Source organism: Delphinus delphis, chromosome 5 (genome assembly GCF_949987515.2).
Source record: "Delphinus delphis chromosome 5, mDelDel1.2, whole genome shotgun sequence".
NCBI lineage: Eukaryota > Metazoa > Chordata > Mammalia > Artiodactyla > Delphinidae > Delphinus > Delphinus delphis.
Genome location: NC_082687.1, coordinates 63,677,767 through 63,697,313, shown reverse-complemented (window position 1 = coordinate 63,697,313; position 19,547 = coordinate 63,677,767). Strand labels below are relative to the sequence as shown.

The 19,547-nt window shown below is 43.1% G+C and overlaps 1 protein-coding gene across 3 annotated transcripts in view; it reads right to left on the bottom strand.

Moving 5' to 3' along the window:
• Window positions 1-1,299: 1,299 nt before the first annotated feature.
• The window catches only part of HOPX (HOP homeobox), a 30,871-nt gene continuing 12,623 nt past the window's right edge, over window positions 1,300-19,547 (bottom strand). The window contains exons 1-3 of one of the 3 annotated variants that reach the window (XM_060012468.1): window positions 8,351-8,614; window positions 8,000-8,156; window positions 1,301-2,115 (exon numbers count right to left, since the gene is read on the bottom strand). In XM_060012468.1, coding sequence (XP_059868451.1) covers window positions 2,038-2,115; window positions 8,000-8,143 — 222 coding nt within the window. In that variant the 5' untranslated portion in view covers window positions 8,144-8,156; window positions 8,351-8,614 and the 3' untranslated portion in view covers window positions 1,301-2,037. Of the gene's footprint in view, window positions 2,116-7,999; window positions 8,615-19,547 lie in introns of those variants that run through there. The other 2 variants (XM_060012471.1, XM_060012469.1) reach the window with 2 other exon arrangements.

The window sequence follows — 19,547 nt, the reverse complement described above, 5'->3', positions numbered from 1 at the left end:
ATGGGCAAATCTCCATGCTCTGTCTGGATCTGCTTTGCCTACAGTCATATTAACAGCACTTTTCTTTTTTCTCTCTGTTAGTCTGTGTCTATGAAAGTGCTTTGAAAGGTAAAGAATACTCTCTCTATGCGGGTATGTATGATGTGCTCACATTCCTGTATTGTCCCCACCTCCTCCCTTCTTTCTTTTCAGAAAGTGATGTCAGTATCCAGCCCTGTGCTGACAGATTCTCAGACCACCATCAATTAGGTTGCAGAGGAGCAAGCCAGATGAGGCTGTTCTGCTCAGACTGTGGTTCACTGTGTATTGTTTAGAGAAGAATCTTGTAAACATTTGTATTCTGCATAACTGCTAGTATTTCTTATTCTGGGCTCTTTATTTTAAAGAACTGAAAAGACTGTGCCTGCGTTGTAGGTAAGAGTTCAGAAGTGCATACCAGCATCATTCTGGGCTGGGCTGGCAGACACTGCTAGTGGCTTTTCCAATATCCACCCTCCCCTTCTTTCTTACCAACATTTTTCTAATGTTGTTCTAACCTAATTTTTGTTCTAACCCTAATTTTTCTCAAGGCAGTACTATGTCCAATTAAAAAGGCTCACCTTCCCAACTCCCTTGCAGTTGGGAGTAGCCATGTGACCCAGTTCTGGCCAATGACATGTAGGGGGAAGTCCCTAGATGGGGGCCTCCAGGAACCTTTTTTACAGGGAAAAGTCTTAGCTGGCATTTCCCTTTGTTTTTTCCTTTTTTCCTTGAAATGCATCCATCTTGTCTCCATAAACACAAGAGCCACATGCTAAAGATAGGAAAGTAGGAAGATAAAATGTCTGCAAGTTCTTGGCAATCTTAGGGAGCAACCTACCTGCTGATTTCTTATGTAAAAATAACTAATCAATTAAACAAACATACAAAAAGCCTACTTGGTTAATCCATTGTAATCAAGTTACTGCTCCATGCAATCAAACGCAATCTTAACTAATGGACTGCTAAGATGTTTAATGTGCTCTGACAGAAAGTGGATGCAAATCCACTGTAGAGTCCTTTAGAGCAGTGCTGATCAAGCTTTCATGTGCATAGACACCACCTGGAGAGCTTGTTGAAAATGCAGATTCTGATTCAGTAGGTCTGGAGTGGAGTCTGAGATTCTGCACTTCTCGCAAGCTTGCAGCTAATGCTGATGACGCCAGTGCTGGACGACTCTGAGTAGCAAGGATTTAGAAAATGACAGCTTTTTTGTCAGGCGGCTTCTATGTTGAGCTATTCTGTTTTTCTTTGATATGCTTATTATTCAGTTAAAAATCTGCAGGGGACCCAATGCATTTTCAACAAAATGTTAAGGTTTTATTTAGAAAATCATTTTAGAGACAAAACACCGTTCATTTTGTTTAGCAAAATGAATTTAACAAATGCATTTAAATAAGGTAAATTCAAGACTTCTGTGGAGTTTTTTCCGTAGTTACTTGATTTTCTGCCAGTGGAAGTTTCTGTCTTCCAGCCTGAGTGCTTTCCAAGTTAATTCAGCTATAATCCAAGGAACTGCTTTATGGAATCTGAATAACTCAAATTCACTCTGTATTCTCACTCAATCTCAATGTATTAAATGAAACACAAGGAAAATGACTTAGGGAAGTAGAATTAGAAGGAAATGTTTCTCCCTCTTGGTCATGTTACCTTTTCAACAGAGGCCTTGTCTGCTCTGAAATGGATGGTGAAAGTAAATTGTTACTGGGAGGTGATGGTCAAAAAGAAAACTTAGATGGTTTTCACACCGTCTGTCATCATGACCCAAAGGAAATGCAAGCCACACCACTTCCAGCCAAGCCACTGCTTTACACAGAAGCTGCCCATAGCTTCCCATTGTTATTTTCTTCTCTAGTTATATACATTAAAAAAAAAAAATACAACATTGTGTTAAATAGGAGGACAGCTAACAGAGGAGCATATGACACTACACTGAAAAACCAAAAGAGCTTGATTAAGTTGAGGAGAGAAACAGCAGATGGTCTTCATGCAGGGAAGCCGCCAATGACCACCATCTCCTCAGTCTGTGACGGATCTGCACTCTGAGGGTAGGCCTTCTGACAGCCGCCACTGGGCCAGGCGCTGCTTGAACCATTTCTGGAGAAGGGAAATGTGCAAAATTACCTGTCACATACTGAAAAACTGAAATGTCCATTCCCTTTCTAAAAGTAGCTTCTGTGGCCCAGCTGGAAAAGAGGAAAGCAGTCTGAGTCCCTGGGGATGGTTCATCTCATTGTGATACTTATATTTCTGCCTCAGGACCTTTGTACATACTGTTTTCTATGCTTAGAATATCTGACCTTCATTATTTATCTGATGATAAATAATTCTCAGGGCTCAGCTTAAATAGAATTTTCTCAATAAGGCCTTCCCTAACCATTTTATCAAGTAGATTCTCCATCCATCTCCTATTCTCTGTGTTCATACTTTGTTACCTTCACAGAACTTTTAATATCTGTAATTAATTTATTTGTGTATTCACTTGTTTTTAATCTACATTTCCTTCTAGAATATGAGATCCATGAAAGCAGAGTCTGCATCCATCTTATCATCATTAGCCCCTAGCATAAGGGCTTAACAGAGATTAATAAATGTTTGTTGAATGAATAAAAGAAATTGAAGCATCTCCTTGATGCCCCAGATAAATCTGTATGGCTGCTATACCTCATCAATGTGTGATGATCTCAAGGGCCTTGGTCATCAGTAGCACTTAGTAAGAATTTGTTGAGTAAAATGAATGAAAAACTAAGCGCTGAACAACCTTGGGGCACTCCTTTCTGAGGATCCATGGAGTAGTCTAGACCAATCGTTCCTGCTCCAGGGCCACTGAACAGTGAGAAAAGAGCAAGTGGGATTCCCAGTTTACTCAAAATCTTCTAGCTCTGTGTGACCCAAATATTCACACCTTGCAAAAGTGACCATGGATTTAGGAAAAGCCCCAGATGGGATACTTCTAGACAAGGTACCATGTGAGGGCTAAAACATTTACACATTTTTAAATGCATATACAGGCATATAGATCTGCCTTTATTATACCCCTGAAGGGCGGGGGGATTCTGCAAAGTGGAGATAAGGAGACCCATGCTGGGGAATAGTCTGGGGTATGAACCAGGTTGGCCAGGTGGAATCTGGATTTTTGAACAACAACATTGAAGAGGCAATAGTGAAGAAATAGAAGCAGCAAGCATTAATCCACATGGGAGAGGATGAGTAGAGGGCTCTGTGGGAAGGCAGGACCTCCAGGCTTTATTCTCCTGTGCTTCCCAACCTTTCACACATCATGGCACACTTTGAGAATGAAGACGTTTTCATGTCATACTGCTTGGGTAGGTGACCACTGGGGGCTCTGCAGTCCTGGGCCCTGCCAACAGGAAGCTTGTTGTAACCAACTGGCTCAGAACTTGAGGAAGTTAGAGCGCCAGTCAGCTCAACTGTAAATGAAGAAGTAAACTTAGGGGCTATCTACTGTCCCTTGTAGTGTTTCTAAAATTTACCTGTTCTAGGGGTCAGTAGATGAGGGGACAGAAAGGAAGCAAAAAGAACACAGTTGTGGGATGGGTGCCAGACCTGGAATGTGCTGATGGAGATGGTATGGTGAGAAACACCTAGAGGGCTCTGACTTGGCACAGCCAGATGCAGATTCAACCTCTGAACAAACAGGGTGGGCTCTAGGGCCATGCGTGGGAAGACCTCATCTCTGCAGAGATCTAGGGAATCAAAAGGCATTTCAGCATAAGCCCAAGATGAGAAGAAAAGGCGAGAACCACAGGGGAAGGAGTGCTTCTAAGGAGCTCATGTATCTTTGGTGGCTTTAACCAACGTTCTACTGCTAAAGGTGGGCATATTTGCTTCTGTGATCCATGTGTGTATTTAGTTAACTCTGGAATCTGGTGTGAGAGCAGCATAGTTCCAGTTTCATTAATGAGGTAGCTCTGCAGGGGTTTCAAGGCTACGAGGTCTGATTAAACAGAATTTGCAGTTTCTAGAGCTGAATAAATGGCAGAGTTTTACAGACTGACTAATTAAAGCTTGGAGGGGGAAAGGCTCATTTTCTATCAGGATTCCTTTAAGACAGAATGATTGAGCTGGCTTCATTCAGAAGAGCCACCCACACCTTTATACTAGTAATGAAGCAAAATATTAACATACAGTTACTGAAAATAACTTCAGCAATGACCAAATCTGTGAATCGGTGAGTTGGCATCCAAATGATTAATAAATTGCACCCTAGCATTGGGGGATGGGAGGAGGTTCAAGAAAAGCTCAACTGTTTTCCACAGATATATATTTTTTAAATCACACATGTATATAATAATTTAGCAAACGAGTTGCTCTCCAACAAACGTCATTAAACACCTTGCTTGCTTTTTTCACCTCCAGAGCTGAATCTTATCGCATCTCACTCACATCAATCCTAATTTTCCACCTGGCTCTCTCCTTCTCTTCTTTGTTTCAGTCATCCCCTGGGAAAGACATTCATCCCTTGCTTGCTTATGAATGGATGCCCTCATTAGCCTTGCCCATTGATGGAGGTTTATTTACTCTGAGAGAACAGATGATAATTAGACACTGGGATGGGGAAGGGGTGAGGCAGAATAATATTGTTCCTGTCCTTTTCTCTAGTAACTAACATTTCATTCTTTTTAGGAGGAGACCTTTAGAGGTCTTTATTCCATTGATAAGACATCTAACAACTAAAACTAGGGTTCTAGGAAGAGTCCCAGGACATCAAGAGGGGATAAAAATCCTGGAAACCAATCTAAGAACCAACGCCAACTACACTGGGATTGAATCAGTGATCATAGAAAATGGAAGATCATTCTAACCTCCCAAGGGGCTGATAAGACCTTTCCCAGCCCCTTCTCACACTGACTTCAAAATAATGAAAGACACAGGGGTCGAGATTCTGTAAGGTTTCTCTAATTTAAATATAGGACATATCTAATTACTGTCATGAGAAAAAACCCATTCTAGGACCCCAGCAAATGCACCTTAAAAAGTTATTTCCATTAGAGCATCCTTCACTTCATTCTGGGTTCCTATAGGTGTCCCTCCCCCGCACCACCACTCCAAGTAAAGAACATTGTCCTACAGTGGGACAGTTATAAAGAGGTCAAAGGCCCCAGTCAGAGAATATTTCAGCATTTTAGTCCTTCTTGCCTTTGCCAAAGTATCAGCAGTGTGAATCAGCTTGAGTTAACTATCTCATAGGACCATCACATGCTTATTTTTCTTCTCCTAGTGTTACTTGTTCTAGGAAAATGAATATGAATCCAATTCTGGAAGTGGGTGGTATTAGGCATAAGGGACCAAGCATATGAAATAAATATTATTTTGGCTTTGATGACCTTTTCTCATGGAAAAGGGCAATGCTAACAAATAGAAGAAACAGGGGAAGTGCTCATACCAGACACTGCTTATGTTTAGGCCCAACAAACCTGGCCTCCATCAGTTATTTAAAGGGTCCCCACAGGGAAACCATTCTCACCCACCAGTCACATGGGGGTGAGAGGGTTGGGAAGGGGTTACGGGGATGGGAGGGAACAATGGGAAGTTGGAAGATGAGATCCAATCTGGTAAGGGATGACGGAGGGTTACCTAGGAAGCCTCTTTCCCTGAAACTGCTAAATTTTGCCTGTCTCTGAGCTCTTGGGTCTCAGATGCTTCCCTGTGGTTGATGCCGGAAGACAGAGGGGAAAGCTGAGCCATGGCAATTTCAGGGAGGAAGAAGGTGTTAGCCTCATGGCAGGAAAAGGAAGCCAGGAGCCCTGCTATGAGGCTGACTCATTCCCCCGAATGCTTACTTCAGGGCTGAGTCTACCATTTACTCATTTGAGGATGGGAGGAGGGGGGATGGGAGAAGGGCTGCCTGAAAGGGGCAGAGGAACCTGCTCTGTAGGGGTCTGAACTGGCTGACCTCAGTTATAGAAGGGTGCCCTCTCTTTCTTCCTGCCCCCAACCTGATCTCAGTTCAGTTCTCTCATATAAGGTGAATCTTGAGGAAAGATTGAATATAGCCTGAGATGACTGTCATTTACTGCATGGATTTTTTTTCAGGAAGAAATAGAACATAAATTGAATTTTCAGTGCTTCCCTCCCACCCCACCCAGTTGTTTCCATTCCTTTTCTGTGGAGACAAAACAGCATGGTAGTTAAGCATCTGGGCCAGGGAGCCAGACTGCCAGGGTTCAGATCCCAGCGCTGCTACTCCCCAGTGGTGGTCTTCAAGTTATTTAAACTTTCTGTACAGTGGAGCCAAGAGTGCCCATCTCATAGCATTGTTGTGGCAAATAAATGATTTAGTACTCGGAGAGTACCTGGAGCAATAGGCGGCACGTGTCATCTGTTACAAAGGCCAGCATAACCATTCTGCTTTAGGGAATGACAGTCACTTGCCAAGGGAGGATCAGGCTAATACGGGGCCCATGGTAAACCCACAGCCTTAAAGCTGAGTTACTGTCTCTGTGATCACTCCTCTTTTCTAAATATAGTGTGGGATTGTAAATGACAACAGTTCAGCAGGCTGCCTCCTGGGGAGAGCTGGGGTTCTGAGAAACATGAGCTGTTAGGCTTGGGTTACAGTACATCACCTTCCATTAAGTTCTGGTTCTGGCTAGCCAGATATCTGTTCCCTTTGCAAAAGACTGATATGCTGGACTTTCTGTTTGACCTAGGAGAGGGAGGATTTTCTATGGGCAAGTTCTCCAAAGGCTTAATTAGTAAAAACTCATTTTGGGCTTGGGATCCAAAATGGATCTTGGGGTCTTGGTTCTAGGATTCACTGGAGCACCCATGACAAGCTTTTATGCCTCAGCTAAGTATGATTCATGGTGAGGAGAGAACAAAATGTCTGAATGCTCTGGTCTATAAGTTGGGAAGAATAAGAAAGTCTCTGCTTTAGACCTGCGAGTAGAGGTGTGAATTGCTTTGGGCTCCCATGGGAGAGGTGCTAGAGGAGTTCCAAGTGGTATCATCATGCAGAACTAATTGTCTTTCCATGACCAAAGGGGAAATAGAAGAGTTTAGACAGGGGTTTAAAAAAAAACAAAAAAAAAAGTCAGTTGAAGGAGCCAATACTGCACCTACTGTACCTAGCGGTTAAAAATCATGGGCAGTGTTGCATTCTCTACCCTAAACCATTTTCAGGGTAATAGAGGAGCTTTTAAAATAGATAAATAAATCAATGCACTTATGGTGACATCTTTTTCCTGTTCCTTCAGCTGTAATGTCAGATGTCTACCTTCTCAGAAAACTCCAGAAAAGGACCCTAAACCTTAGAGCCGTGGAATTTTTAAAAACCGGAACCAAATCTCCCTGGCTCCGTGCAATTTTAGCTCTGCAGCTAACCGGAAGCTGCAGCGCGATGTGATGCAAAGAGCATGCTTAACGACCTGTGCCGTCACGGCAAGTCTCTCCCTCTAAACCTCAGTTTCCTCGTTTACCAAACCTGAGCACTGAATTTATAGCTGATCACTAAGATCCCTTCCAGCTCTGACACTCCCTCTGAGAATAGATTTGAGGGCGCTGGGCTCAGAGGGCGCACACTGCACCTCTCCTAAAGGTTTCGCTTCCAGCCCAGAGGAGAAAATAAACCCGGGAAAGCGAGACAAAAGTGGGCCAAGGGACGCTGCTCCCAGCCCAGAGGGAGGAGAGAGCGTTTATCCCGTGCTGTAGGGGAGAGTGGAAAAGCAAGGAGAAGGGAGGGTGGGCGTAGGGCTTCTAAGCAGCTCCCGCGGGAGCCACCGGGCTGGGGTGGAGGGACAGACCTGGCGCCCGTGGAGCCGGGGAGCTGGGATGCTGCTGTGGGAGCGATACAGGTCTGGGCTCCCGGGGTACGGGCAGAAGCGACGAAAGAGACGGGGGAAGGAGGCCAAGCGGGAGCCGAGGGCAAGGGCGACCCCCAACCTTCTCGAGATCTCCCAGGCGAGGGTGGGCGCGGCGGGTCCCCGCGGGCAGGAGTCGGGCGCGCGCGGGGGCTTACCTGGGTCTCCTCCTCGGAAAGGCCGGCCTCGGCCGCGATCAGGCACAGCGTGGTGGGGTCCGGGTGCTTGTTGACCTTGTTGAAGTTGTACTCCAGGATCTCCACCTGGTCCTCAGTGGGGCCGCTCGCGGTCTCCGCAGACATGGTCCCGACGCGGCTGCGGGAGAGGGAGAAGCGGCGGGGTGAGCGAGGCCCCGGGCGGGCGGGACGCAGGGAGGAACGGCGATCCCGAGCGCTGCCGGGCACCTTCAGCCCCCGGGTCTGTCCCCGCCCAGGGTCGCACGGCGCTAGGGTCCCCGGCGCTGCAGGCTGCTGCGGGAGCCTGCCCGGGCTCCTTCCAGGGGCGCGCACCTAGGAGTCCCGCCGCTGAGCTGCGCGTCCTTGGGCTGCGCTCCTGCCCCGAATTTTTACAAGTTTCCCCGGGGTCAGTGGTCTGGGGTGGTGGGAAGAAGCTGACGCCGCGCCCTCCCGGCCGTGAGCCTTTAAGGAAGGAGTGGAGGAAGCGCGGCGGTGATTTTGAAAAGCCGTCTTCAAAGCTTCCTCCTGGGAGAAGGAGCTGCCCTGGGCACAGTCCTGACAGATGGCGTGGCTGGGCTGCCCCGAGTCCGCGGCGGGGCCGCCTCACCCGTGCGCGCCCTGCCGCCTCTAAAGTAGTTTAGCACTTTGCAGCCCTCGCCAGGGAGGGCTGCACACCCCTACACCTCCTTCAGGGAAATGACCCACAGGACAGAAGTTACTTCTCAAAGTTGGGGAACTCGGGGGGCGCTTTTAATCTCTTCCTTTTACAGAGGTGAAGGTAGGTCCGCAGTGATTTACCCCTGCAGTTCCTAAGGCCGGGAACAGCGTAAGGAGAAAGTTCCACCTGAGGGCTTGTGTGAGTCACTCTACGATCTGCGACCTCCTTCTCCTTCCCTTCACCCCCGATTTTTCTAACTAAAGCCATGAGTCAGAGGCCTCCAGTCAACCCGGCTGTTCACTTCCCAGCGTGGCCTGGACATTGTTCCACAGGGCCCACCAGAGTCCACTGCGCTATGTTCCTCCCTAGATGAGGCCTTCCAAGATAGAGCCAAAACCCAACTGAGGAGGATCTACAGCAGCTGTCTTTGAAATCAGACATCCCCTCTAATTGTGTTAAAATTAACTGTAAAGTCAAGAGAATTGGTCGGTTACCAGCTTCAAGGTCTCTTGTATTTCCTTACTTTAGAGCCAAACGTTACTCTAGCAGATCGGGGGCAACATGACTTCCTGCTACATCTCTTATACCTAAGTAGCCTCTGAAACGGGACCAAAAAACGGCAGATGTGCACCCCTCCCCTCCCCCCAATCTTAGATGTATTGAGGTATAGGAAGTTAGACTCTAACTTCTAACTATAGAAGTTAGAGTCTATCTTCAAGTTCCTGGCTGAGCACTTGAGACAGACAGGTCAGCACTTGCCATTGCTGACATGGGAATCCCGTTGGTTTGTTGTTTTAACAAACAATTGCACAATCGTCCAGCACAATCCTGAGTAGGTTTTGCTGTGGTCTGTGCCTGGGGATGAGCCATACTCCACTGATCTGCCTGCATAATGTCCCCGATGCTGTGGCAACCTTCTCAACCAGGACCTGCATCCTGGGCTCCCTGAATAAATGTCTTTCTCTCTCCTCTTGGTCACCTGAAGAGGCTTCTCAGTGAGACAAGAAGCCATTCTACTGTGAGGGATTCTGGGCTTAAGCCAGTTATCAGGTCATAGTGAAATCGTCATGATTTTAGGGAGTTCTGTGCTCCCCCGCTTAATCTGTCCCAGTGATTCCTGTCACAGTGCTGAGGAAGGACGGGGTCAAGCCAGGTGGTAAATGCCTCTTCTTCTGTTGGCACCATCTCCCCCTTTCTCTGACACAGAACTTCAGAGCTGGAAAGAACCTTGGTGACCAGCAACCTAGAATGGAAAGCCTTGGCTTCAGTTTCAGTCCTGTGCTCTTCTAGACCCTTCTCAGCGGGCCATTCTGTCTTTAGTTTGGCAGAAAAAAATCAGGAGGGCAACCGTGTAAATGCAGGCAGGGCTTGTTGCTGTTTTGAATGGGCTTTGACTGCCCTCGTAGAACACCAATTCCAGCCAAAGCTGCCCACTGGAACCACCCACCACTGCACATTTTGCCTGAAAAAACAGAGGAGAGGGGAAACTGCTGCCTCCGATTTAATTCCTTGCCCTAGAAAGGTTCCGTCTAATTCCAGTTACACAGTTATGCTGGCTCTTCCGGGAAAATTTTTGCTGCTGCTTTGTAGACTCCCCAGTCCTTCAGAAGTGTTCATCAAAGGTACAGATTTCTAAACTGGACTCAGATTCAAGGACTGTTCTACATGTACTTCTTTCCCTCTTTTGGTTTTTTAATTGCTATTATATAATCCATGGGTGACTCATGTTCTTACATTTAATCAGGTGCATCTTCTCTTACATTTTTGCGGCTCTCCGTTAACAGGACTTTGTACGAGGTTTCATGGATAGGTCCACTTGACTTTAAAGTACTCCTTGGGTTAGTTGGCTGAGGGCCATTGGACTTGGTTGGCTGCTAAGGAGACTTGTGGAAGGACAATTTGAAAGTACCTACTTCTCTAAGGTACACTAAACAAACAAACTTGACTTCTAGAAATGAGGATGGAAGATCTAACCACGACAGAGATATCTGCCTGTCATTTCTCCACAAAACTCAGTCTCTGTTATTTCAGCCCTCTTTGGTTGACATGTGTTTGCTGCTGCTTCTCCATTTCTTCCCTCCCTCTCTTTCTTTCAAAGGAAACTTATAAATCAAATCACCCTAGTAACCTTGGCCTTATAAAACTTCTCAACTCTTTCCAGTAAGGAAACTGTTGAAAAGTATCTCTGAAGGTAGTCTAAACAATGTCAGATGAAAAGAACTAGAAATATTTTAAAGCTTCTTAAACTTTAATCTGAGCACAAGTTCTATTGTTGCTGTAGTTATTCATATGAAACATTCAAAGAGTAATTTGTCCTGTGGTTGTGTTTTCTTTTGTGATTGGGGGAAGACAATGCATAAACCTTTTCAAGAGATTAGATGAAAACTGCTGGCTTTTTTCTAAATTCCAATGCCTGGGTAAACAATGCGTGCCAATAAGACAGCTTTACCTTTGTCCCCTAATCCTGTAGTCATTTATTTTAAAAGTATCTACCTATATGAACCAGCTCATGGAGAGTGCTACAAACTGGAACCTGCAGAACTCTCTTTAGGGTCACATTTACCATCTTCTCCTCCCCTACCCAGCCATTCTGACCTCTTTGTAATGCCGCTAATTCTAAACCGCGAGAAGAAGATTATCAGTGGCAGATACTCCTCATAAACAATCCCATGGTGAGCTGACCAAAAGCAAAGAAAGCAGATGGATCATGCTGTAGTGTTGTCTCCCAATTTACTTTAGCCTGAATCTCCTTTATGCTCACGGTGGACTTTCTGGAAGCAGTGGGCTCTTGAAGTATTCTGTGTTTTCTTAAGTGAGAAAAATAATATACCACCATTTCCCCGAGAGAAGCGGTGGGTCTTTGGAAGTGGATAGAGTTTCCTCACTCGTCACTCACTGAACTACTCTGCATGGGGTTTGAGGGGGGATCATGCAAGCTGTCAGTGTTTCTCAGAAATGGACAAATGGGAGTGGAATATCGATCTGCTTCCCCGGGTTAACAACAAGCCTGGTTTTCAAAGAAAGGATTTTTTTGTTTTTGTTTGTTCTTTACTTATGAACCTGGTGGTTAATATCCTTAAGCTTAGGATAGTTCTCATGCCTGGCTGGGCCTCAGAATCACCTGCAGAAATGTGCAGGCACACTGCTGACCTCCTGAACCAAAACCACATTGTAGGAATCCAGCATGGGAGAGACACAAAAAGTATCTCAGCTCTCACAAGAGTTTGCAACTTAATCATTAAAATCCACTGTAAATGTTTAGAGCTTCTTATACCTTATACCGTTAAGATGCTTTAAAATATCTTCTAACTCTGATGCTGTATATCGTCTCAACGCTTGAGTAGACAGTATTGTGAGGTAGTTTTAAAAGAATAAGCTTTTAAAAATATACATTGGAGAGGAAATTTAGACGTTATGCTATTTACCTTTTGTATGTATGGTCAGGAATGTGGAAATTGTCTTTAAAATTATGAATTATTAAGAGAAATTTCCCCACGCTTTCAAAAATTCAGAAATAATATAAAACTCTTTAAATTTTTTTTCAGAAAAACCCATTCTTTTGTTGAGATCAGAGTTTAAGAAAGCAGGTCATCAAAAGAAAAATTCCTTCCACCTTGTCATACAAATTTTCATAATTGAGTTAGAAGCCAAAAATTACAGTGGAAGAGATTTGTCAACCTTGACAAATGATTGTCCTCTAAATTCTTAAATTTTCCAGTGAGGGTAATGCTAAAGTTTAAGTTATGGTTTATATAGACAATTTATATAATACAACTTAAAGCTGAACATTAGATTATGAATGCACCATATACACATAGTATCATCGCTGTCTTCAGAGAAACAAGATTCCAAATTTAAATAGGAAAAAACATTTTTTAATGGTCTATTGATTCCAGTTTTACATATTAAAAAAACTGGAGGAAAATACAACAAAATGTTAACAGTGTTTATATCTACACAGTGAGACTACAGATGACCTAAAATTTTTCTTCTTTTATTGTTCTGTTTTTTCACATTTACTACCCTGAAATTAGAAATGAAAATTTTTTTCTTAAAAAATTATTCCTTTTTTAGATTAGTTCCATCACATATGTATGGATTCCTAAAAGACCTTTTATTTTAGTTTTTGTATTTTTGAGATACATAAAAACATCATACTATATGTAATTCTTTTGTTATTGCTTTGTTCATCAACATGTTTCCAAGATTCATTCATATCTCAGCATGCAGAGAACTTCATTCATATTCTGTGCTATTTCCGTTTAGTGAATATACTGCAATGTATTTATGTCTTTTCCTGTTGGTGGATATTTGGGTTGTTTCCAGTGTTTTGCTATTATGAACAATTTTCTCTGAACATTTTTATATATATCCTCTGAAGCACATCTAGGAAGGCTTCTCTAGGAGTGGAACTGGTCATAACGTATGTGACTAGTAGCTTTACAACATTATACCAACTTCTTTTCCAAAATTGTTGAACAAAACTGTACTCCTATCAGCAGTATATAGCATTTCCTTTGCTCTACATTCTCATCAATGCTTGGATTGTCAAACTTCTGAATTTTTTCCCAAAATTGTTATGTATTCTTTTTGTCCATGAATAATATTTAAAGCTACTTGAAGCTATTTATGTTTCCATCCTGATTAACTTCTTGAGGCTAAAAGGTTCCACATGTTTACTATTTACTCTAAAAACGTATTTCCTGTTCCAGCCCAGAAGGAGATTTGAGGTGTTTTTGGAGGGTTTAGACTCTGTCTCCAGGCTAGCTTGTTATCTCCACTGGTCACCAAGAGCCATACGGAAGATATATGGAAAACTAATTACAGCAGATCTTTTGTCTGTATAATGCTAAAGATGTTACTATCTTCCCTTCTACAGATCTCCTGGGATCAGGACTTGACTCTGCACTTAAAAACTGCATAACCATATCAATTTATTGTCCCCCGCCCTTAAAGCAAAAATCAAAGTCTCCAGATGAAAACCACAGAGATGGATTTAAAATGACTGAATAAGGAAGAAGAAAGGATGTAGGGATAGATAGGAAGTGTAAAAGAGAGAGATTATTTGGCTGTGGGCTTAAAATAGGATATAAAAATGTGAAGTCAAATAATGTGCTCAGTGTTTGAACTGCAATACCATGATCATGCGGGTGCTGAGTTCTAGTTCAAAAGCAGGTCGCCATTCGTTCTTCCAGTTTCACTCTCAGTCGTCTCTTAGAAATCAGAATGGAATTAGTCCTGTTTTGTGGTGAAGAAAGGTTAACTAACTTACCTACAGCAACAAAGAAAGACTCTGAATTCTTTGATTCTGGCCACAGCTGTAAAGGCAGCTCTTGATGTCATGAGCATCAAGATTGATGCCTACTTCCAAAATGTAGTCTCCTTATACTCTCTTGATGTCAGAAATTCTAAGATATCACTGAATCCCCTACTTGGATCTTTGAGCTCTAATTTTAGTCATAGTCTGTCAGTTTAGTGAATAACTGGGGCTGGGGCAGCCAGGCCATTGCTGACCAACTGTGGGGTCTCCAGCCTCATTCCCTTAGCGGCTGCCACAGCCCAGCACTCTTGTAGACCTCCTCACATCTCCTGGGAAAGCCCTAGTATCTACTTGACACCAAGGCAACAGAGAGAAAGGGATCGCCCCTTTCAAGTTTTGTTCTGACTCCACATTTTGAGGTGCAGATACACTGGGGGAATTTGTTCAAGTTTGGTAAGATCTGAGCTCCTAACTTTTGACCCAGTGTAACAGCTACGGGCACACACAGAACCACCCGCCATCTCACAATGACAAGCACGCTGTTCTCCCAGAACATGCTGCACTTGACTCCATGGGGCAGGAAGACTGAGATGCCAACTAGTGCTTGAATTCATGCCATTCCAACTGGTCGCCAGTGACCACACCATCCCAAGTACGTCTCATTCCCCAAGTTTTGTCAGGCACAGGTGTCATCAGATTTGGTTTTCAGTGTTTCAGCCCTGCTCAGAGGTTGCATATCTCTTAGTAGTTAAGTCAAGGCTTAAAAATATGAAGTGCTGCCTTCTTTTAAGTTTTGCATATCTGACATGCGCTTTTATATGTGCTCTGTGTAATTGCCAATTCAGCTTAGTACTTTCCAGGTCCTCCTCTTTAGACTTGCTTTTTCCTCTTGGCTTAGAAGCCCCTCGGTTTCAGGAAACCCAGCAGAATTAAGAGTAAGATGGAATTTGAGTTAATGTAGTAAAAAGGTCAAATAATTAGAAATCCTGAGTACTAATCCTTTGAAATATCACTTTGCTGAGCCTCCATTTCTTTCATGCGAAGAGGGGTATAATAATAACACCTGAGTCTAGCTCACAGCTCTGTTGTAAAGTTCATCTGATATCATTGTAGGGAAAGTGTTTCTAAACTGTAAAGTGCTTGCTTGTGGAAGATACTGATACTATTGTTCTTTAAATGACCATGAGCAAGGAGTTCAGTGGGGCGTCTTCTGGGTGGCAAACTGGTAAGAATCGTTTGTAAGTTTCACTCTTTCTGGAACAGTAACGTACAATGGTTGAAATCAGAACCTTTTTTTAAAAAATCAAATGCTGTATATACTGCTTCATGGAAAGATGTGTCTCTGGATGGAGCGTCTCAAGCCTAACACATGGGGGTGGCAGGTTTTCTCATTAGCAAAATTCTACACATTGTACGTTGATTTGAACTTAGTTGTTGACATTTTCACTAAAATATTTGTTTCTTTGCTCACTCCTCACCACCACTCCCTAACTTATTCTTTCCTCTCATCTACTACTGAGGAAGCATCACTAGGACAGAAGATGAGTAGTGAGGACGTTAATAATAAGCAGGAACAATTATTCTATGAATTGGTGAGTAGATTTTTTGAGGCCATCTTGGCCTATGAGAATAATGACCTAATTGTTCTGAAATAATTTGTTCATGGGCTTGTCTTCCCTACCAAATTATGTGCTCTCCTGTGGCAGATGTGTCATCTCTTATACGTTTCCATCTCTCCAGCATTCATTAAGAATTCCACCACTTAATAGGTGCTCATTGTATGACTGTTGAACTGAATGTAACCAGTGGCATCTGGCATGACTTGATTTAGGACAAAAGTTTGGAAGACGGTGCTCTGTGTTTTCAACAACCAGGAACTGCCATGTTCAAAACCAAAACATAACATTGGGAAAAATAACATTCTTGCCTCCTAATACCCTTTGGTCCTCACTGCCTCAAATAACACAGAGCTGATTCCTACTTTTGAATCAGATACAGAAACCTCACCTGTTATAATAATAACAACATATATTTTTTAATTGCTGTGTGCCAGGAACAATCCTAAATGTCTTAGACATATTAACTCATTTAATCGTTAGAGGAACAGTAACACTATGTGTTAGGCACGCTTATTGTCTCCATTTTACGCATGTGTAAACTGATGGAAACATATACCTTCCCCAAGGAGATGTATATAACTTGCCCCAGATCACAAATCAAGTGAGTGGCAGAGCGGGCATTAAAACCCATTAGAAAGGCATTAGAAAGTCTAACTTCTGCATCCATGTTCTTAACTACTACACTGCATTTCCTCTGTGTACCAAGTAGCTATGTAGACAGAAGAGCCTTGATGGGTGGTAGTGGGAAAGGGGCAGTAAAACTGAGTGGTGCACCTGGGACAGGAGTCAGGCAGTGTCCTCTGTCTGCTCCGGCTTCCTTGTGGGGCAGGGCTAGTCTGGGAGCAGAGCTTCCCTCCCTGTGACACGATTCTCAACCTTGGTGACCAGACGTGGCTCTGACCCAGCTAAATGGATTAGCTAGAGATTTCAGTTAATACCACCAGCACCACCAGCCAGGCTGGCTTTCTTTTCCCCACATGCTCTTCTTTAATTGGTACAGATGTAAGTGAAAGATGACATTATGTGAATAATACAGTACACAAATGAGAAAAAGTTACAGCATCTGACAGAATGGAATAGAAGAGTTGGCTTCGACCAGACCAGCTGGAGCTTAGTGACTATTGCTGCTGTTTTAATCCCTACATGTACAAAGTTTTGTTGACTTGATTGGGGAACCTCCTAAAACTATTGTTGTGACAAATCCATCAGTGGTTTAGTCTTTTTACAGCCGCTTACAGAAAATAGCAAGATATTATGAAAAGCTATTGGAAGGGAGCGTGTCCGTGACTGATTTCCAGCAGTGAATTAATCATTAATTAACCCTGGATATAAAATTCTTTGCATGCACACTGAGTTATTTTCACTGATAACCCAGCTCATGTTCTAATCCAAAGATTTGTATGTGGAAACATGGAAAAATGATGAAAGCCAATAATAAAACCTTAGACTTCTTCTGTGAAATAAGTGGAGCGTTTAGTCTACCTTCTTAGAAATAAGTGGGCAAATGAAAGAGAGCAATCCCATTTCCACAATCTCCTTAGAGGAGATCTCCATCTTGTAAACAGGTCGCTTTTCCAAAGGTCTATCTCCACATGATTGTTACGAATTCAGAAAATCTTTTCTTTAGAAAGAACACTGTAAATTGTAGATAGAATCCCAGGCTAACCCACAAAAGGGAGTGTAACTGAAATGCTATGTATTCATAACTGGTAAAAAGTAGAAAATAATCCTGATGAAATATCCTAGTGAAATTTAATAAGAAATTGTTTCTTTATTTTGAAAGTAATGCTTAAGAAAAAGCAGTTTTATTGGGTTGGCCAAAAAGTTTGTTCGGTTAATGAATATGTTGTTCAATATAGTTCTTGGTGAAAATGAAAAATGGGTCTTTTATTTTTACTTAAAACCAAACAAACTTATTGGCCAACCCAATAATTAAAATTTGACTTAGAGAGGTGAGGTTTTGGTGCAGATACTAAAGGGGTTTTCAGGGAGCTTTTGAGAATATTAGAGGTTTATAGCACAACTACGATATATGCCAAGTATACACAATAGTCCCTGACACATTGTTGGGTGTTCAGTGAATACTTATTGAATGCATGTTGATTGAACTTTCTTTTCACTTCAAGAAGTATGACTTTTCTTTATCTTGATATAAAGGCATAATAATTAGAGCTGTAGTTTTTGTGTGTCATAGATGAAATAAGGAGGTGGAACGAGGAAGAAGGAAAGAAGGGGAATGCTGAGAAGTATTGATGTGAAAAGTAGGTCGTCTAAGATATGATTAATGATGTGAATGGTGAACGATAAAGAAAAAGCCAGAGGTTACTTTGCATGGTCTTCTCCTCATCCTTCTACCCAAGGAACAAGGAAGAAGAGGGTAGGAAAGATTTTGTGCCTCATGTTTCCTGAGCCAGCCCCTAAGTGGCGCTGTCAGACAAGAACAGTTTAGTTGCTGGCCAGAGCTCTATGTAGGTGGAAAGAGAAAGAGAAGCAGAAATAAAGTTCTTTTGAGTATATAGCATTAATTACAGAGGGAATGTTTGTATATCTGTAATAGATAAATTATATGCAGGAACTATTCTGCACTCATTAATGAGTGAAATTACTCATTAATGATTGAAAATACTACACTGGTATAGAATAATGGAAAGAGCACTGGGAAAGGAGTCAGACCTGGATTTCAACTTTAACTTCTCCACTTAATAGTCACATGACCTTGGCTGAGGTAGTTTTTTTTGGTTTGTTTGTTTGTTTGTTTTGTTTTTCTAACTGTAAATGCCTACTTTATTTATTTATTTATTTATTTATTTATTATTTATTTTTTGCGGTACGTGGGCCTCTCACTGTTGTGGCCTCTCCCGTTGCGGAGCACAGGCTCCAGACGCGCAGGCTCAGTGGCCATGGCTCACGGGCCCAGCCGCTCCACGGCATGTGGGATCTTTCCGGACCGGGGCACGAACCCGTGTCCCCTGCATCGGCAGGCAGACTCTCAACCACTGTGTCACCAGGGAAGCCCTATGTTTATTTTTTATTTACTTATTTTTTCTTCTTAGTCATCCATTTTATACACATCAGTGTATATATGTCAATCCCAATCTCCCAATTCATCACACCACCACCACCACCACCCCGCCACTTTCCCCCCTTGGTGTCCATACGTTTCTTCTCTACTCCTGTGTCTCAATTTCTGCTCTGCAAACCGGTTCATCTGTACCATTGTCTAAGTTCCACATATATGCGTTAATATACGACATTTGTGGGCTTCCCTGGTGACACAGTGGTTGAGAGTCCGCCTGCCGATGCAGGGGACACGGGTTCGTGCCCTGGTCCGGGAAGATCCCACGTGCCGTGGAGCGTCTGGGCCCGTGAGCCATGGCCGCTGAGCCTGCGCATCCGGAGCCTGTGCTCCGCAACGGGAAAGGTCACAACAGTGAGAGGCCCGCGTACCGCAAAAAAAAAAAAAAAAAAAAAAAAAATACGACATTTCTTTTTCTCTTTCCGACTTACTTCACTCTGTATGACAGTCTCTAGATGTATCCACGTCTCTACAACTGACCCAGTTTCGTTCCTTTTTATGGCTGAGTAATATTCCATTGTATATATGTACCATGACTTCTTTATCCACTCATCTGTCGACAGGCATTTAGGTTGCTTCCATGTCCTGGCTATTGTAAATAGTGCTGCAGTGAACATTGGGGTGCATGTGTCTTTTTGAATTATGGTTTTCTCTGGGTATATGCCCAGTACTGGGATTGCTGGGTCATATGGTAATTCTATTTTTAGTTTTTAAGGAACCTCCATACTGTTCTCCATAGTGGTTGTATCAATTTACATTCCCACCAACAGTGCAAGAGAGTTCCCTTTTCTCCACACCCTCTCCAGCCATTGTTGTTTGTAGATTTTCTGACGATGCCCATTCTAACTGGTGTGAAGTGATCCCTCACTGTAGTTTGATTTGCATGTCTCTAATAATTAGTGATGTTGAGCAGCTTT